Source organism: Eleutherodactylus coqui, chromosome 2 (assembly GCF_035609145.1).
Source record: "Eleutherodactylus coqui strain aEleCoq1 chromosome 2, aEleCoq1.hap1, whole genome shotgun sequence".
Taxonomy (NCBI): Eukaryota; Metazoa; Chordata; class Amphibia; order Anura; family Eleutherodactylidae; genus Eleutherodactylus; species Eleutherodactylus coqui.
In genome coordinates this window covers 250,054,731-250,075,927 of record NC_089838.1, presented here as the reverse complement: position 1 = coordinate 250,075,927, position 21,197 = coordinate 250,054,731, and the positions used below count along the sequence as shown (strand labels likewise).

Genomic DNA, 21,197 nt, shown 5'->3' with positions numbered 1-21,197 from the left:
GCAATGGACTCAAAACCTTGCTAAGTCTCTTTTTTAACAACTCGGTTTTGCAAAAAACACAATCCAACAGTCATATAGTACAAAAGCTATTATTATTCACCTTATACTGTTTAGTTTCAATTATAATAGCCATAGCTGATTATTTTTTACCCAGATAGCTTTTTACACCAATGTGTTCTTAATACATACAAGGCTAGTCTTCATATCTCATGTCTTGAGTTGAACACAACTGGATGTATATAGCACATCTGGAGACATTATACATTCAGCCCATGCCATTGCTAAAATGGCAAGCCTTGAATAATGTGTTTAAACATAAATAGATCTTGGGCCTAAAAGCCCATCCATGTTTACTGTGCCATTCCCTCTTTGACTGTCTCCCTATGTTCTTGTCTTTACTACACCCACATTAAAAAGGCTTCTTCTCAGCAATCTTGAGAGTCCAGGAATAGTAACATACTGGATTGGAAAAAGCCGTGAATTTTAAGTGGCTGGAGCCCTTGCTTAATGTCATCAAAACTAGACCTAACGATCTACTGTAGGTAACCACCATCTTGGGAGGACAAGAATAAAATGAGCTACAATATAATGGAATATGGAATCATTGTACTCAGATAGTCAAGTATCAAGAAGGATTAGGAGTCTAGCATATCAGTCTTGCTTTTTGGACACCACCATTAAAATTTCAAACAACTCAATACAGACATCCCTATACCAAAAACCAATTGACAGTTCCCATCCTAAACACATCAAAAAGTCCATCGTCTACAGCCAGGCCATCAGATACAACCAGATCTGCTCCAACCCAACAGACAGAGAGGAACATTTATATCACCTTTAAAGGACATTTTTAAACAAGGGCTACTATACCACCTCAATTGATGACCAAATAACCAGAGCCACCAGGATACCCAGAAATCAACTACTCCAATACACAGAGAAGAAAGAAAATGATTGTGTACCTCTAGTAGTGATCTACAACTCACAGCTAGAGGTACTAAGGAAAACTGCAAAAAACTCCATCATACCCTACACAAGGATGACCATCTGAAAACCATATTTCCGGACCCTCCCATTCTATTCAGGCAACCACCAAATTTGAGGAACCTTATAATCAGGACAGCATTGCCCTCTGACACACAAAAAGGAACTTATCTTTGCAAGAAGCTGCAAGACCTGCTCATATGTACTGACCACAGACAGGATACAAATCCCCAAAACACAGCAGGACTATAAGATCCCTGGGACATTCACATGTTCCACGTCTAATGTTGTGTACCTGATTGTGTGCAGCAAATGTCCTGTTGGGGGCCTTTATGTTGGGGAAACAGGACAAAAGCTGAAAACGAGAATGAGATTGCATTGTCACTTGATTAAAGAGAGAAAGACAGAATTAGATGTGGCAAAGCACATTTCTAGTCATGGACACAACATACAACACATGAGAGTTATCATACTTAAAGGCAATTTTAAGTCCCAACGTCGCAGAAGAATTTGAGAATATAGGTTTTTAACCATCTTTGATGCTATGAGAAGTGGTATGAATCTCGGAGGGCAGTTTTTACATCAGTGGCGATTATGAGAAACCCAGAGCAAAGGTAACAGGTTGGCCTGGTGTTGACCCTCTAACAGCAATTTACAGACTATAAATGCTCACCTTCCTTGTCACTGGACTAATTATTTACCGTTATGGTCATCCTTCCCTAGTATTTATCTAAGTGCTATTACTCACAATGTCTGTTCCCCCTTGTGCTATCTCTGACATTTATCTAGTGCAAATTAAGTTGACCATGTCTGTACCCTCCCATGTTTTAATATAAATATGTCTTTAGATTTGTTCCATTATGCCTGAGGAAGAAAACTGCATAGGTTTGAAAGCTCGCAACAACATCATGTATTTTTGTCATTAAAAGGTATCATATCTACAAGCTTACTTGGTTTCTCTTACTGAGAACAATCACACTTTGCTCTACTGGCTAACTCAGTGCTAAACTTTTCTCGCTAGTCCTGAAGACCTGATGTTGGTCTAGTGACCTTCATCTATTGTTCTACAGTATATAAGTAGTGAGAAGAGTTTTGAGTTATTTCAACTTTTATTCATTTACATTAAAAATAAATCCGAGTGCTGAAAAATCTGACAGCCCAGTGGTTGCTTCAAAATGTAGCAGCTCATATACTTCCAGAGAATGACAGTTGTGTTGACGTTGCTGTTTTAAGTGATATCTCCTCTAACAGCCCTCAGGAAATATTTCCTTCATCCTCCTGCTGGGATTGAATGTGTTCTTTATGATGTTGCATTGATCCAGAAAGTCTTACACCTGATATTTACAATACTTGTCATGTACTGATGCGCGATTAACATTACCAACATTGTGTTGTGGATGATAAAAATCATTCCTCATTTATTTTATGGATTGCTTAAGAGTGGGCAGTTTTGTAATCTTCAAGTTATTCTAAATATGTGTTACGTTCTGTCTGGAACTGATGTTTTCTAAGAGCGGAACATCTTGACATTGCCTGTTTATACTATGGAGGGTAAAGGAATCCGGCAAATATGAGGTTGCCCTTAATGAAGCTGATTAAAGCTGTTCTACAAATCAAAATTGTTTTCTTTTTTCTACTTTAATGGTTTTGACTTACAAGCGAGTAACAACACAACATTTCACTTGCATTCAAAAACACCCTTTCAGAACGCAAACTGACAGCGAAAGCTGCTGATAGTTCTGAAGTCAAGAAAGATAACATTGAGACCTGACATTTAGCAGCACTAATTGCTTAATTTCCATGTAGAAAACCCCTGTGTGTGCTTTATTTTAACTGTCATTGATTCTACTTCTTCCAGGCAGCCGTGGCCTTGTGGAATTTGCATGCAAAATGATAGCTGGCCTCGTTTATCTATTTTACCACTGATAGTATGCCATTGTGAAATTTCAAATATCCTACTCTAAAGAGGATATATGTGTATCAAATAGAGAACATTTTTAAATAGTTTTTTGGGGTGTTCTTCACCTGTCCAAGAGATGGAGCAGAAATTTGCTATAGAAAATGTATTAGTATTAAAGATGAGCGAGCACGCTCGGATAAGCTAGTTACTCGAGCGAGCCTCGCTCTTCTCGAGTAACTGCATTCTTGTCCGAGCGTGCTCAGGGGGAGGCGGGGGCTAGGAGGGGGTAGCGGGGGAGAGAGTGAGAGAGACCCCTCTCTCTCCCGCTACCCACTGCCGCTCCCCGCTCACCCTCGCCCCCACCCCCTGAGCACGCTTGGACAAGAATGCAGTTACTCGAGAAGAGCGAGGCTCGCTCGAGTAACTGGCTTATCCGAGCGTGCTCGCTCATCTCTAGTTAGTATTCTACCTCAAATTGTATCTAGGACTGTAATTAATAAATATACCCTACTGTTTAAAGATGATCAAATGCAAAAGAAAGTACAATAAAAATTTGGGAATAAAACAGTCATCTGAAACAATGTGTCAAAATCAAGGTTATGAGATTATATATAGAGAGAGAGATTGCAGTTTGTACAATAGATATGTAATACAATTTAAGGATAGTAAAGCTAAGCTTGTTATTTTCTATAATCTGTGCAGCACATCTGACAAAGATGTCACAGAGTCCACACAATGAAGAGATGGGGCAAAGGAATGGGATACATGCCTGGGCATAAAATAAGGAGGCGTCGGGTCCTATCCCTAATCTAAAAGTGTCTAAACCTACCTAATGAGTGGAGTATATGCCCGGAAAAGAGTGGCCAAACGACAGGTACCTAGGGCTTCCTTGAAATGTCCCTAGATTTTATAAAAGATAAAGACTGCACCCAGATTTGACCAAATAGGATAGAACCAGTATCAAACAGGTACCAAAAGCTTAAATAAACCAGAGGATAACGATACAAGCTGACACTGAATATACATGGCACAAAACACTGATTAGAATAACCACTTCACTCCTCAAGACACAGAACCAGTATACAGTTTAGTAAAACCAGTAACACTTGCTCAGAAGAGTCAGTATAAATCTCCAAAGAAAGTTACTGATTGGCTGGCTGGGCTGCTCATTATCCAAGCCAGCCAAAGAGCTTACAGACATAAGGTAGTAGTTAAGTACTCAGTATTCAACACCGAAGATGCGCCAGTGGGTGCGTCACGTGGGCCATGGCCAAAACCATGACATCAATAGAATAAAAATAAATTCTACTTGTATAATGTCAACTTATTCCGCAGCACTATCAGGTAATTTTATTTATTACCCCCCAGCAAGCTGGGTATTCATTTTACCGACCTCGTAAGGATAGAAGGCTGAGTCAATCTTGAGCCGGCTACCTGAACCAAGCAGGGATTGAACTTGCAACCTTCAGGTTGTGACAAAAAATTTAGGAATGCATTTCTGCTGTCTTAACACTCACCCTAGACTCACGCCTGACTGTCAGATTCCATTGCGCTATGACCGGTGATTCTGTATAGGACTTAACATAAACCTACTGCATAATTCCCAGGAGGATTTACGAGTTGTAAATGATCTGAATTAATTTCATTGAGATAGTTTAAAGCCTGTGTCACACGAGCATATGCGTATTTACATGTGCATTTACACCACATTTTTCAATATCAGGCATTGTGTTTTTTTGTTTTTGAGCAACAGCGTTTTTACTGTACTTTTTGCACGCGTAAGTTGTGTGCAATCATGATGGCCTATTAGCTTTATGAGTTCAAGATATGTTCTTTCCCTGCACAAATGCTCAGAAAATTGGAGCATGCTGTAGTCTCCTTTGCACAACTGAAATATGTGCTTCTGAATGAACCCATTGAAATCAATGGGCTCCATTTTCTGCATATTGCGCACACAACATTTTGTGCGCAAATACACCCATGTGACACAAGCCTAACTGTTCAAAAACTTTCAGTGAACCAAAGCCGATATTTTCCATAGGATCTTTTTTTTCTATTCTAGAACAAGTTCAGACTGAATATTATGCAAGCAGAAAAATTGTCATCAGTACTAGTCGCTGACAATATTTTGGATGTTTCCAACAAATCTCTTCGACTTTACATCATTTAAATTCTGGCAATGTAAAATGAATAATCCTTTTAATTCAAGTTACCTGTTATTTATTTATTAGCTCGAACTATGTGTGCTACAGCTTTAGATGTAAGCATTATAAATCAGCTGTGTTCCCAGATATTAAAAATGTATCCAAGTCATAATGCATTATGCCAAAAACATATTTATTAATGCTTAAAGTTTCAATTTCACTCTTTCCTCCCTAGAATACAGCTGTCTTTCCTTATATTACAAGCTCCCTGACCTGACAGTACCAGTTATTCTGCCTGGAAGTCTTTGTTTCTGGAACTGTCATCTGAACAATACCAGTTCCTTTTCAATATGCAGAGTAGACTTCTTAGGACATCTTCTTAATATTTAGCAGGTTTCATCTTATTTCAAGTTATTCATACCTTAGAAACACATGCAGCGCATCTTATGGTGTGCAGTTAGCATTGTCGTTGTAAATTGAATTAAAGGTTCTCGAGTTTTAATATTTTCTGACAAGTCTCAAAGAAGTATCAAAAAATAAAATCAGTGGAGGTTCAAGGGGCTAAGATACCCATGCATGTTGTGAATAAAGTGATCTCAGCACTCTGTAGTCAAAGGGAAGAAAAAAATAATGGTGAAAAGTGTTCATGTAAAAACATAAAATAAGTCATTCTTATCCCACTTGATCACCCATCGCTCCTGCTCTGACGATGCTTGGTCTGCCACTACTGTCTACATCAATGGCAACCCAAACACTAGCTGAAGTGGTCGCATGTCCCTGTGTCAGGACATCATTGTTGTAGCAGGAACTACAGAGAGCAGTGGGTGATTGGCTGAGGGGAGTATGTTTTTTAAAATGTTTTTACATGATACTGAGCACTTTTCAAAATCATTTTTTTTCTCCGGATGGAACCGTTAATCACCTGCGATTTGCAATATAGGGAAGTACGGTGCAATGTATAGTGTTTGATGAAGTTCAGTATGCTTTTAAAAGGGAATATGGTGTGTTATGTAGTATCAGATGGATTTTATATGAATACCTTAGAAGGAAGTTCCATTATAAACTCCATTGGATGTCATATTATGGACCTCTTCTCCCCTAAACATTGTTTCTAGGATTATAAAAACCTTTGTAATATTGTGCTTTATAGCTAGCGTACCATATGGGGGCACACGTAGTTGCTAAGTCTCCAAGCCTCCATACTACGAAGCCACTATCTAGTCTAATTTTTTTCCATCTATTAGTTGGCTTAGTATTATGACAGATTTTGCAGCAAAATGTTGGCACATTTTTTTGTCAAAGGTTTTCTTACTTCCAGTGAAGCCACACCCCTTTTCATGCAAAACCACACCCCTTTTTAGACTTGCTGAAAAATGTGTCTAAAAGTGTTTAAGACACATCATAAATGTTGTGCAGGATATGTGAGATAATTTCCTGGAGCAATTTGCAGCAGAAAACTGGCACATTTTGAATGGCAAATTGTGTTCACAGCATACAATATGGAGGTTTTTCAGCTTCAGAACCTTCACCAGTATTATTTTCTGCCATTTTAGAAATATTTGATGAACATATTACATGGACCTAACTGAGGTTTTCTATATGACACCCACTGAGTTATCCTAATTTATCATGGAGGCAAAAAATATATAGTTCCTAATGTTGTATATTAGGTTTCATGACCATTTGTTGAAAGGCCATTACTAGCTACTTTTTAAGTGATTATGATGTACTTATCATTCTTTGTAAAATCAATGAATTTATTGGAAAGAGTCAATGATACATTTTTTGCAAAGCACATTAACATTAAAGTAGCCATCTACTGTATATTCTAGGATATAACACTATAGACCATACATATAGCTAATTATGGGGGTTTAATGGATTTAAATGTGTAGTTGTACCATATTGTTCTATATTAAAGAAATCAACAAATCCTGGCCATTTTACATTAAAGGATTATGCTTAATAGAAAACGCAGAAAAGAATATATTTCTGTGTCTAAGGCCTTAGTCAGACGGGCGATTTTTCGCGCGATTTGCGCATGCGCATGCGTCTGGCGATTTTATAAAACCATTGCTTTGCAATGGTATCGGACACATGAGCGCTTTTTATGCGCTCGCCCGATAAATTATAGAACAAAAAATCGCAGATCGCACCTATCTGCGATCTGCGATTCCTGTTCTCTTCTCTATATGCGCTCAATGGGGCCGGCGGCAGCAGCGCCGACCCCATTGAGAACATATAGAAGACAAATCATTCTTCTCTGCCACAGCTGTGACAGAGAAGAACGATGTTTGCCCATTGAATTCAATGGAGCGGCAATACAGCCGCTCCATTGAAAGCAATGGGCTGCCGGCGTGCGCGGGGTGAATTGTCGGGAAGGGGTTAAATATATAAACCCTTCCCTGCAATTCATTCTAAAATGTGTTAAAATAAAAAAAAATTGTATACTCACCTTTCCGCTGCAGCCGGAGTCCAGCCGCGGCCACTGTCAGTTCTCCTGAACTGCTTCTTGGCACTATTCAGCCGGCGGGGCTTTAAAATCCCCGCCTGCTGAATGATCTGCCTCTGATTGGTCACAGCCCTGACCAATCAGAGGCTGAAAACACTCACACACCCATTCATGAATTCATGAATGGGTGAGTGACTGCTGCCTCTCAGCGCTGAGCCAATCAGGGGCAGGTCTGACTCACATCCATTCATGAATTCATGAATGGGTGTGAGTGAGGCATGCCTCTGATTGGCTCAGCGCTGAGCCAATCAGGGGGCAGGTCTGACTCACACCCCCTTCACACCCACTGCAGGAAGGCCACGCGGAGCTCTGGCTGCCGGGAGAAGGTGAGTACAAAATTTTTTTTTATTTTAACACATTTTAGGATGGATTGTAGGGAAGGGCTTATATATTTAAGCCCTTACCGACAATTCATCCCGGGCTCGCCCGCAGCGCATTGCTTTCAATGGAGACGGCTGTATTGCCGTCTCCATTGAATGCAATGCGCTGGACAGCTCCGGCCCGTTTCTAATGAAACGCGGATAGGAGCAGATTTTCGGGCGATTTGCGGGCAACTTGCGCGCACCGGTCACGCGATTTGCGGATGCGCATCCGTCATGCGATCCGCAAATCGCGCGAAAAATCGCCCGTCTGACTAAGGCCTAAGAAAGCTGAATAACAACCGATATAGTTGCTATTACTCAACTTTTTCAAACTTTCGGATAGCACATCTGTCAAGTTATACAGTATAATGATATGGCTGTTGAGATACGGCATCACTAGAGTTGAGCGAACGTACTCTGCCGAGCTTGATGCTCGTTCGAGTATTAGCGTACTTGATGGTGCTCGTTACTCTAACGAGCATCACGCCGTGTTTGACCCGCCCCAATTTTTGGCTCCTCCTCACTGTGACATGCCTGGTTTGGCTCCTCCCCGCTGTGACGCAGCGTGCATCAATTGCAAATTTTTTGGCAGAGAGAGAGAGAGAGAGAGAGAGAGAGAGAACACACGAACCAAGAAAAAAAAAAAGAAGCTCGGGACCCGGCGTCCCACATACAAGAATGCTCGAGTCTCCCATTGTAGTCAATGGGGTTCGTTACTCGAGTAGAGCTCTCGAATTTTACAAAAAGCTCGACTCGAATAACGCGGACCCAAGCATTTGGGTGCTCACTCATCTCTAGTCATCACACAAGTAGATAAAGTTACCATACAAATATTTGTCCCATAGTATGGGGGATTTTTTGTTGTAATCTCATGTTATTAAATATGACTTTTTTTTCATCTGGCCAAAATATACTCTAATGATTTCTATAGTTTATTGACATATTCTGTTGATTGGAGAGAAAAGTATAAAGATTGCCTTTATACATTTCCTTACAATTACTAAAATCCCAGAAAATGTAATCAAACTCTTCTGAGGGAAGATTTACCCAATACATTTACAACTCAAAATATTTAGCAATTCTTTTTACTTAACTAATAATTCCTTCCTGCAATATTTTTCCTGTTCTGATGTCTAAATATTCCAGGGGAATTGCCATAAAAGAAACTATTGGCAAAAACTTTTCCTTGGCTTGAGTACTGTGGTTTCAAATGTTTCTTGATCCTAAGTGACTTGTATTTATCAAAGATTTAGCACATCTTAACCCCTATTTCCTGTAAGAATTATGGAGTGTTTGTCTTGAACGGTGGTGTATGCGATTAATGAAAGGTGTACAGCTGCAGAATCCTTTGTGTATTTCACGTATCAAGAAATACTATTATTCACAGCTGACAAAACACAACATATTACGAGCTGATCAGCAGTGTCATTGCTTAGCAAGGGCTCACTGGCTTTTCTGCAAATCGTTACGACCAACTCAAAATGTAGCTTTGTAGAAAGAACAAAATAGATGACTATCAGACCCTGCATGTTGTTCTATACACCACAGAGTTCTGTTGTAATAGGGTGAGGCTTGTACACAGATGAATGCACCATCGTGGATCTACAGATGAACTCTATTTGCACTGACCAGAGATTCATATATTAAACTGCTTTCTGTGCATTCAAACAAAACCGTGAATGGATACTATACTGCAATGATTAGAGAGGTCATATGTACGTAGAGAGAAAATTTAATCTCTAACCCACCTCAATGTCTATAGGCTTCCACACTGGAAAAAGCCTTAATACAAAATCTGCAATTGGGCTCTGTATGTATCACATAGCAGTTATAGCAGTAGTATCCCGAGATGTGGCAGTGGTGCTATTGAGGTCTTCTTGAATGGAGGCCCTCCAGTCTATACTAGTATACAAGGGAATTGTAGATGAGTTGCTGGAGTAGATCTGGGGTGCTCTTCTCAATGCAGCGGCCTTTTGGAGAGGTAATATTACTGTCGGTCTGCAGCTATGCATTCCATTCTGGCATATTTTGATTTTATTTCAGAAGATAAACTCATTTAAGGCTTAATTTAATCGAAGCTCACTGGTCATGGGCAGACATAAGTATGGGTGGCTTTACATGGGAAAATTATTGGTCAAACGAATTGCTCAAACAAAGGATTTTCAGCAATAGTTGTCTTCTGTAAACACGGGACCCGACAGGGCATTGAGTGAGAAATCGCTCAGTAGTCATTTATTGCATCATTTCAGCTCACTGAAGTAAAGCAACTACTAAGAAAGTTTTAGCACAAGGTAAGCAGGCAGCCAATCCATTTGAATGATCACCTGTTCACAGTGAATGGAGCTGGATGGCCGGATGAGATCTCTGCATGCCCTACCTCCATTCAGTGAACGATTATCGCTCCTATGTGAGAATACAGGAGCGATAAGTCATTGGGATGGCTGTTAGGCACTTATGAGCCTGAAAGTAATCCTGTGGAAAGCCACCCTAAGATTAATTGTCAACCCAGTAGGTAAAATTCAAAACCTTACCTCCTACCACGTGTAAATGAAAAAAAAAGGCTGCAGTGTCTTATTAATTTCACATCTAATCTAAAAAACACACTTTGACCCCTTTGCAAGTATTGGTCCATTCTTTATATTTCCTATATATTTTGAAAACACTTCTAGCTTTGACTAAAAAAAACTGAACAATAGCTATTCAGTGTAAATGCCTGCATGATCTGAAGGACAAATGATAATTCATTTGATTTTTTATATCTGCACGATCCGAATGACAATCAATGATCTGCCCATGTAAACAGACAGCCTGCGATGCACTCCACCTCCATTCACTGAGCAATCATCACTTCTATGTAAAAACACTAGAGCAATCATCGCTGGGACTGCTGTTGGGCACATCTGTACCCAACAGTTGTCCAATATAAAAGGGCCCTTAGCTGACCAATCAGTCATAAATGCAGTGCATTTATTCCAGACCCACCCCTACATGGGTGCTGGTTATTTTCCTGCCTAAGGTGTTTGGTGAGACAGCGGACTCCTGTCAGCTAGGGAGCTGGGGCTATTTATTCTGTGTGGGAGTTATTCACTTCTACCAAATAATATGTTATATACATTGCTTTTTCCATATGTATTAAACATCTTCCATATCCTCCATTTAGAAAAAGACTAGGCATCATAGATTCCTGACGTGGGGCAACCACTGTCGGTGGGTTGGACATACCTTTAAAAAGAGTCTGCTACACCAAAGTTGGTTAGGGACAGTGTTCTCATCCTTGTTTGATGTGTTGTGTTCCCTGCATTTTGGTGATTTAATATATGTCTACTTTGGTCCATTGTGGACATTAATTACTTGGTATGATGTGTTAGTGATGTCGGTGAGGGGGGTTATTCTTCCGCTCTACACAAACATAACAGATATTTTAAATTCACTATTTAACTTTTTTGAATTTACAGAATTTGTGCACCGTAATAGCTCACCAAGTTAAAATAATGCAGTAGATTAACCTGAAGTCCTATGGAAACATAAAAACTCAAAATCTTGCCTCTTTTTACACTGAAATAGAGTTGAGTACAGCCACCAATTTTGGCTAGTGTTATGGTGATGCCTTAGGCCTCAGTCACACGGGCGCATCGGCATCCGTACACCAGCGCCGATGCGCCCATGTGACTGACAGTTAGAAGACGGCCGTACCTGAAGATGGACGTCTCTCTCCAGCGCTGATGAAAGCACACATGACCGGCAATGGAGGCGGTCACATGTTCATTCCTCCGGCGCTGCAGAGAGACGGCCGTCTTCAGGTACGTCCATCTCCCTCCTGTAGTAACACGGGCGCCGATGTGACTGAAGCCTTACTTTAAAATACAAAAAATGTAACCCATAATACAACACTGTCCTTGTTAACAACCTAATCTTCTTTCACATCTGCATTAGGGCTCATTTCAGGTTTTCCATCTCTCTGCTCCATTTTTGGAGGAGAGACACTGAAATAAAACAGAAAAAAGACGGATCTGTTCTTTTCCTCATTTATTACAATAAGGTTTTTTTTTTAAAAAAAGGATAGCAAACGGAAAGGCTTCTGTTTGCTTCCATTCCATCATGTTCGGAAAGAAAAATAAAGCTACACACTGTGCTACTTTCCTGTCTGAAAAAAGCGGAAGCCTAACAGAATGGAAGCAAAAAGAAGTCTTTCCATTTGTCTTTTCTCTTTCGGAAACCCCATTGAAATCCGGTAAAAACCCGGATCCATTTTATTTCAGTTTCTCGTCTCCAAAAAAACAGGGCAGAGAGACAGAAATCCTGAACTGAGCCCTGAGGCAGGGGTGATTGCAGCCTTACATCTGCACATTTTCTTTATTCAAACTCAGTGAATGCATACAATCACTGGCCTTATGAAAGTGACTGTCATAGATTTAGAAATCCATGTATATGAATTACTTTTTGCAACTTATTAAATAATAATAATGCTAATAATAATAACAATAACATATGGTGGGGGACAAACACAGCTCTAGCAAGAATGACCTAGTTGCAAATATCACCTCTGTAATTGAATTGCTATGGCAATGACCAAAGTGACCAGAAGTGATTCATTGTTAATTTTCCCACCTGCTTGGATAACTGACATCACTCTTCAGTTTGTAATGGCTTAATTTGCTAAGATCAAGGCACACCTAAGTAAGATTGTAGATCACAGAGGATACAACATACTTGTCCTCATGACCCTTCTCTCTAGCAGTACACTAATGACCGCTATAGAAATGAGAAAAAGAAGGAACTGAGCCTGGAAATTGTTCCAAGCTGCTTCTATCCCAACATCAGTATCCATAAACCTGTTTTCAATATTTCAGATCTGGCTCTATTACGCTGAACTAAGTGGAAACAAATAAGCATCCGTCATCGTATGCCATAAGCAATTTTTGTTAGCATAGGGTGGACAGAAATCTATATCACGCCAATGCTCTATTAATAGGGTATTAAGGAGTTGTTTTTCACTTGCTGTAACTTAGTAACATTTATTGACATGCCCTTTTATGAAAAAGAAGCTGGTAAGCAGAATATATAGGACGTATGCATGAACAAAGACTGGAAAATTAAATTTAGAACAGGGAGAAGAACATTGAGAGTGAAATGTATTATAACTCTTCGATTCCATGAATCTGCTTTGTAAAACCACTAAAGCTCATAGCAAATATCAATGTGATGTTGTGCCTGTCCGATGGAAAGCATTGTTATGTAGACTCGTACTGATTGCAATCAATTCTACATATTGAAGCTATAAAAGTGTTAGTTCTTCTGCTAAGTGTTACTAATGATATTGGTCAGTGAAAGTATGGGTCAGCAACTGGCAAAGTTTCCTATTGGCAGCACAGGTAATCAGTGGCTGGCAGTGTTCACTTGCAGCACTGAGTTCTTCATTCTTTACCTGTTTACATCTGTTTGCCCTTTGTGTGTGTTGGTTTTCTACAGTGTCCTCCAAATGGTACTTCAAAAACATACTTATACAGATGTGTCCTTCTTTACCTCTCCTCTTGGACCAACATATCCCGGGACGAGCAGCTTTAAAAAAATTATGATTTTGAGATACTCTGTCTAGGAATGTATTGTTTATTCCATATTGTCTATGTTTGAGCACCAAGTGTTTGCGATGTAAGTTCCATCCTGGCGAGGGTTTTGCTAGCATGTTCCAATATTGTATTGACTTTGTATCTTGAAATATTGGAGCCATTAACAACATTTACGGAAAGTTAGGTTTGGATACATCTTTAGGTTAATAAACCTATAAATCTGTCTCTTCTGCATATGTATTTGAGATAGAGAAATTAGGTTTGTAGCCCCATTTATGATAAAGGCTGATGTGCAGCAGCAAGACAACTCAGTACTATAGATGAGCGAGTATACTCGCTAAAGGCAATTGCTCGAGCGAGCATTGCCTTTAGCGAGTATCTCCCCCGCTCGAGACTGCTGGTTCGGGTGCCGGCAGAGGGCACGGAGCTGCGGGGGAGAGCGGGGCGGAACGGAGGGGAGATCTCTCTCTCCCTCTCCTCCCCCCCCCCCCCCGCTCCCTCCTGCTGACAGCCGCTACTCACCGCTCCCCCGCGCCGACACCCGAATCTTCAGTCTCGAGCGGGGGAGATACTCGCTAAAGGCAATGCTCGCTTGAGCAATTGCCTTTAGTGAGTATACTCGCTCATCTCTACTCAGTACACAAAGACAATGATGAGGGGGAACAGCTGATTGCTGGGGAGTCCTGGCTGGTGGTCTCCCACTGATCACAATTGATGACCTATCCTGAGGACACGTCATCGACAACCTCTTTAAGAACAGTATGGGATTTTATTCAAATTACTTTTCCAATATTGAACCTGAGTTTAATTATATGATAACAATTTTAAGCATGTTTAGACCTACAGTACTGTAGCATGAAATTGTAGATTTTTCAGACACCGTTTATATATTTACATAATTTATTACCCAAAACTTGGCAAATAGTACTTATGCAGCTTTCACCTTCTCACTTGTTCTAACCGAGGTACCCAATTAAAAGTTAAGATAGTTTGAATCACTCAGTAAGAATGAAGTCTTCTTTAGAGAAAGTAATGGTCTTCTTAATGTCAAGTAATATCAACAATGCCCCACCTCCCAGAAGACAAGGCTCAACAAATTTCCATTTGTTGAAAAATGATCTATTTGGCAAATATATGAAAGCTCTAGACCCGAAACATCCACATGCTTAAAGAGCTAACATTAGTTATATTGTGAGCTACATACAGTATGACCATTGTTTAAAAATCCATTATTGAACACCGTAGAGATAATAATCTGTATGGATATTTTAAGGAAATTTTTAAAGTAAAGTAAACAGTAATAGTAGCAAGAAAATGTTGATAAAATGCAGTAAGCAAAGATAAATGAATGCAGAAAGCAAAGATGAATGTAAAAGTCTATTGCCTAATTCAAGACCTTAGTAAAAACGTGCCATCAAATATGTCTGCTGCGACCCAGAAGAAATCTTGTGAAAGCTTCTTTCTCCAAACAGCCCCACAACAGGATGAGAAGAAAGAAGCCACAGGAAGGGAGCATGGGAGCTGGACTCGAAAGTGGTTCCTTTATAAGTACTCTCTGAGCCACAAGAACATTATGAAGTGTTCTTGCTTTGCAGAAAGACATGTGTTATGAGGCTATCCAAGTTATTGGTATCTCCTGTCATGAGGGCTATGTATTGATTAAAGTGAAGAGAGGTCTAGTAATAATTTATAAAGCCATAATATATTTGATTTGCCTTGTTGTCGAGCAAATTAATTATCCCTGAGAAGGTAGTTGTGTACTTGTATTATCTCAAATGGTCATTGATGGATTAGATCTATGCCATTTACCATATGACTAAACTTAATGTATAATGTCACATAATATACTATGTACTGGTTATAGCTCCAGACAGTTATGGAAATGGACAATGTAACAAATTGTCTACTGGTTTGAAGTCCATTACGGAGCCATTCAGTACATCTCAACAAGTAGGTGAGCCTGTAAATGGAGGGACTTGTATGGAAAAAGGACTTCATTAAAAACAACAGGGCAATATAACATCCATGGACATATCAGGGTCATGATGGTTATGAAAACATACAACTTTTAACATAAATAGAAATGTCAACTTCAGCTGAGTCTTAGAATATGGGGGGTCAAACTATTACTGCACATGATAAATGCTGACTAAAACACATGGTTCATACACTTCAATAACCATCATTTTTGGAAATGCATGGTTTGCTGTCATTCAGCTTTTTATTGGCTTTTGCTTAATGTGGGTTCTAATGAAGTATTAGAAATAAACCACTGAACACAACAAACCAATTAACATCATCTACTAAATGTACTTAACTTTTCCAGCTATGCATCACTCTGTGCTATACTTTATGGAGAAAGTTAGGAAAAAAAGCTGCCATTCAGCTTTTTATCGGCTTTTGCTTAATGTGGGTTCTAATGAATTATTATAAACTAACCACTGAACACAACAAACCAACTATCATCATCTACTAAATTTACTTAACTTTTCTGGCTATGCATCATTCAGTGCTATACTTTATAAGAAATGTCATACTTACATGTGTCTGGCTTGTGACAATTGTGGCCTTGACGGAAATACTGTGGATTTTCAATAACAGGGATTCGAGTCATTCCAATCACGACTGTGTCTGGACCAGCATCTAAAGAGTTTGGTGTCGTAATGCCATGGTTAATATGATGGAGGGGACTGGCAGAATCTTCTTCTCCACTAATCACAGCTACAGGACCTGTAGAATAAAAAATGAATGAATTATATCTCTTGCTGTGGAATAATTATATCCCTAGAATTAATGCAATGGGGTTCCTGGGAAAAGTAATAGAATGGAAATCCCCTCCTAAAAAGTGATATCATCTTAGTTTACTTACTGCCGAATATGCTGCAGTTTCATACAGAGATTGGGATCACTCATATCAGTTCCTGTTCTGAATGAGACTCACAGTCTAATTTACTGAACTCGAACAGTGCACAGTCAATTTCATAGGAAGTCAACCAATCTATATGTTTTGTGGTGTGCAAGGAAAGCTTAAGCAAAAACAGGAAGGACATAGAAATGCAATGCACACGTTGTCCTGGATTCCATTTGAACCTGGGGACCACTGCTGTACATCAATGGAGTTAAGTAGTGTTAAGCAAAACGAAAGATTCAAAGCCTGTTTTGTGTTAAACTTTGCCAAAAGTTCAGTTAGCACAAACCTGAACTTCGGGTGGTTCGTATTGGCCAAACTTCTTTTTAAAAGAAGGAAAAAGGAGACAAAGGAAAAGGAATAATAAGAAGGTAGAAGAAGAAAGCGAATCTTTTTCCACCTTCTTTTTCCACCTTTTTCTTCATTATCTTTGGCTTAACATAGTTCAAAAGTACTTACATACATTCCTTGGTGACCTAACAGTGTTACACAAGACTTTACGGCTCGTAGTCAGTGCTATACTCTAGTTTTAGGGTTATTGGTGAAGTTCCAGTTTGGACCAAAGCAAATTTTTGCAGAAGTTTGGTGAACCATCCGAACTTTTCAAAAGTTTACTCTTCACTAGGGCTAAGCACAAAGCCACCATGTTTTCCATGAGATTAGGACCCCAGTGCAGCAAACTTATGGAGCTAAGCATTGAGCCACCAAGCTGCACACGAGATTGGTTACTGCAGAGGCGAAGTGCCCCTACTGCGGGTTTGACATGTCAACTAGAAGATTTTTCTAGCCCATTTGTGGTCCAATTTTACCGTGCCTGCTATTATATATCACATTTACTGCTAGTCAATATGTCATACCAGTGTCTGCATTTGTTTTCAAAGTTAATATATAATTTGTAAAGAAAATATTTCTGCAAGTTCCAAGCTAATTTGAATATTTAATTATTGGCCTAGTTTACAAGCCATTCAACACAGGCTGTATGTATTAATAAACCTTTTAGCACTGTAATTGCAAATAAGCATCAATAATTTATATAAACAAGTTGTGCTGGAAATTAATAAAAAACACAGGGGAAAATGTCAGACGTGGAATTAGATGGCTTTAATCACAGTCGCCTTCTCCTAACAAATCCTGGATTTTTACAAATGCTTTGGGCTTTGCAAATTTGTAATTATATGTCTACAGACATTTTTTCAGTTGTTAAGAAGTGTGTCATTATTTGGGTGAAGTGCATGGATATGATTACTTACTATAAGGTTTGATGTATAATTAGTCAACAACTCAAGTACAAACAAGGCACAGGTAACACACAGAAAGGTGCATAAGTAATGTATCAGTGAGCCTGTATTAAAAGTGCACTTTTATACCTTTGCATTTCTAAAAAAACTTTGGATAGTTCTTAAAGGGAATATGTAAACGACGTTTAGCCCTATAAGCTAAGTTTATAGGCTGAAAATTGGTAACTCTAGGAGTCCGGGTATGTAAGTTCTATTTTTACCTTCCTTATCGTTTTCCCCAATGTGAGCGCTGAAAGCCGCTGCTGAATGCATTAACCCTTTCCAATCCAATTTGTATCCTGGTTTTCCTAGGGGGCTTACTCTTCCTCTGCCATTATACAATGGCGCTATCTGCTGGCTAAAGACAGTAGTGCATGAGGTGACATGTTGGATAGGCTCCGACAGCAGAGAGGCTGGCAATATACAGTAAGAGAACCCCAACGGACGTCTTTCAACATTGGAGCTCTACAGCCTTAAATCATAATGTCTTTAGACGTCAGACAGTGGATTGGAAAGGGTTAAGCGCCATTGCTAAGTAGTCCACCTATTATAAAATTAGAATGAGCAAACTACTTAGCAACGCCGCTCAATACATTTAGCGGTGGCTTTCAGCATTCACATAGTGGGAATGATGGAGAAGGTAAGTATAAAACCTACATATCAGACTCTACAGGTCACCTACTTTCAGCCCAAACCCTAAGCTTATAGGGTTAAAAGTAGGTGACAGATTCCCTTTAACTAACTTTTTCCAGCAGTGATCTGTGCCTTACTACTGCGTGCTGTCCACTGTCAACACCACTGTAAGAGTAAAGGACCTCTTAGATAGGGTAAAATATGCCCTCCTATGGAATATTCTTGTTAGGCATTAAAAGGTATCATATCTACAAGATTACTTGGTTTCTCTTGCTGAGAACAATCACACTTTGCTCTACTGGCTAACATGGTACCAAACCTTTTTCTTTTTTTCATTAGGAATTGCAGAAATCTGTTGGCAATCCCACATCAAAATCAGAAATTAGCCATGTAGATTTTGGTGCAAGATTTTTGCTATTGCGGAATATTCCACCCTGTGTGACAGGTCCCTTAAGGCCCTTTTACACAAGACGATTGTCGGAGTAAAAGCGCTCAACAGTTGTCCAAGTGATGATCGCTCCTGTGCTTTCACACAGCAATCATCGCTCAGTGAATGGAGGCAGAGCCGAAGCATATCAGGCACCATCCTGATGGTGAGAGATTTTGGATTCATTTTCACATCTATCCCATGATGCATCGGCACAGCATTAGCTAAACACTATACCATTTCTGCCTGCTGGGGGGACAGTTAAATTATCATTGCCTTCTATATTCACCTAAATAAGCTACAAACCATAAGTATACAGTCAGAAGGAAGAGTGTGATCATCATCAGTAACTGTCATGGGAGTGTCTCTGTCCCTTCTAGACTGTTTCTATGGTAGGGTTCATGCAACAGCATTACACAGACTGAAAACATGACTAGTAACTGAATACATTGCCTCAAGTAATTCTGAGCTGGTCAGAAGTAAGGTCATATGACCATCTGAAGAAAAAGAGGCCAGGAGTCTCAGACAGAAAGGAGTCACTACTCAAAGTAACACTAGCTCACTTATAAATATATTGGGAGGATAGTTACATAATGAATGTAAAAGAATCACCGGAGTGGCCCTTTAATACCAGTAACAGATCCATCAATAGCAGCTTCTTCATCGTCTCAGCAGAAGTTTATGTTATACTTTGCATTACATAAATGAACTAATGAATAAATGAAAGAGGCCATGATCATTTATATTAAATGCAAGCAGTTTTTGCACTATGGAAAATTGAATTTTCATGCTGCAAGTAACCCCTATAACATCTGCACCATATATTTTTCTTTTTTTTATTATTATTATTCCATTAACTATATTAATTCAATTTTATGTGCCAATCTTCCATGTACACTTCGGCTTTTTCATTTACTTTTGCATATGTTGCATCTATATCAGACTATTCCAGAAGGAAGCATTCTAAGGATGACAGATCTACTTTCTGGCTTTCAGCTCCATGTCCTTAGTGTTATACATCTGACCCATATCTGACTGAATTTTGGCATTTTTTTATTGACAGGGAAAAGGGAATAAAACCAGAGCAAGTGACTCATAGGCTGATAAATCCCACTCTCACGTATGCTTCAAGTGACTCATTCCAAACTCTTTAGATCTCAGCAAACAACCATTCTATTGCTCACTGATGCAGTAAAAGTTAAACCGGAGCCAAGCAGTCAGAGGTTTCTCAAGGCTTTTCCATATAGCATTTGTTACAGAAGTGATAATAACAGTGCGAAATACTGTAGTTAGTGTTGTATACTGTAAGCCACCGACGCAACAATGCGATGCATGATAGATAACTGTAATCACACAGGTTTAGACGTAGTTAACCAGATATGACTCCTTTGGATTACTATTGCCTATTCTAGCCAACAGGTATAAAAACACTAAAGGCGACTTCACACGAGCGATAAAATTGTGTAAGATTTGTACGCATAAATCTTGCCCAAGTAAAAACCCAATTCTTTTCAATGGGGTCATACACATGACCGATGTTTTCCCACATGGCATTGCGATGCAATGCTATGCAGGAAACCAATCGTGGCATGTTCTAGCTTGCAGCGTGCTCTTGCACCGCACCGCCCGTTGTCCTCAATGACCCCATTGAAAGCAATAGGAGAAACTCTGTGATCCTCTTCCATGGCTGTGACAGCCACACCGAAGGATCCCTGCATTCACAAAGTGATGCAAGGCTGTTTTGACATGAAAATGCCTGCCATCCATAGGGATTTCACATGGTGGGGAACGTGATATGGGGGCGGGAGTCATATTGCGCACGCCCGTGGTATATTAGCCTCAATCAGTGTTTTTATGTTGGACATTCATTGATTGTCGCTGTATTAAGCATATACTGATTAGCATGATATGTGAAACATCATCTTGCTGGCACTGTCATTGGGTTTCTGTGACTGTCACTGCAGTAGTCAGTATTATGGTGGCCATTTGTCTTTCAATATCATTGGAGTCCAATGGCAGATAATTAAAGGGCTTGTACCACAATTAACTTTCATCACCTATCCATGTGATAGCTGATAAAAGTCTGATTGTAGGTGTCTCACCACAAAGACCAAAATTGATCCTGAGATCAGACGTCCCATGTCCCCCTCTCCTTCTCACTATGGGCTGACTGCACCCACTACAGTGAAGAGATTGAACTGAGTGGTGGTTGTGACTGTGTGCTACTACTCCATTCATTCTCAGTATATGCTTTCATTGTACAAAAATTAACATTTATTTGCTGAAACTGTAATCCCCCTTTAAATCTTCACAATATGTAACATTATTAGAGATGAGCGAACGCGTTCGTCCGAGCTTGATATTCGTGCGAATATTAGGGTGTTCGGGATGTTCGTTATTCGTAACGAACACCATGCGGTGTTCTGGTTACTTTCACTTCCTTCCCTGAGACGTTAGCGCGCTTTTCTGGCCAATTGAAAGAC

At 39.6% G+C, this 21,197-nt stretch overlaps 1 protein-coding gene across 1 annotated transcript in view; it reads right to left on the bottom strand.

Moving 5' to 3' along the window:
- NTRK3 (neurotrophic receptor tyrosine kinase 3) overlaps positions 1 to 21,197 on the bottom strand; it is a 650,206-nt gene that overhangs the window by 160,176 nt on the left and 468,833 nt on the right. Inside the window, exon 13 of the mRNA XM_066592818.1 lies at positions 16,011 to 16,199. Coding sequence (XP_066448915.1) covers positions 16,011 to 16,199 — 189 coding nt within the window. The remainder of the gene's footprint in view (positions 1 to 16,010; positions 16,200 to 21,197) is intronic.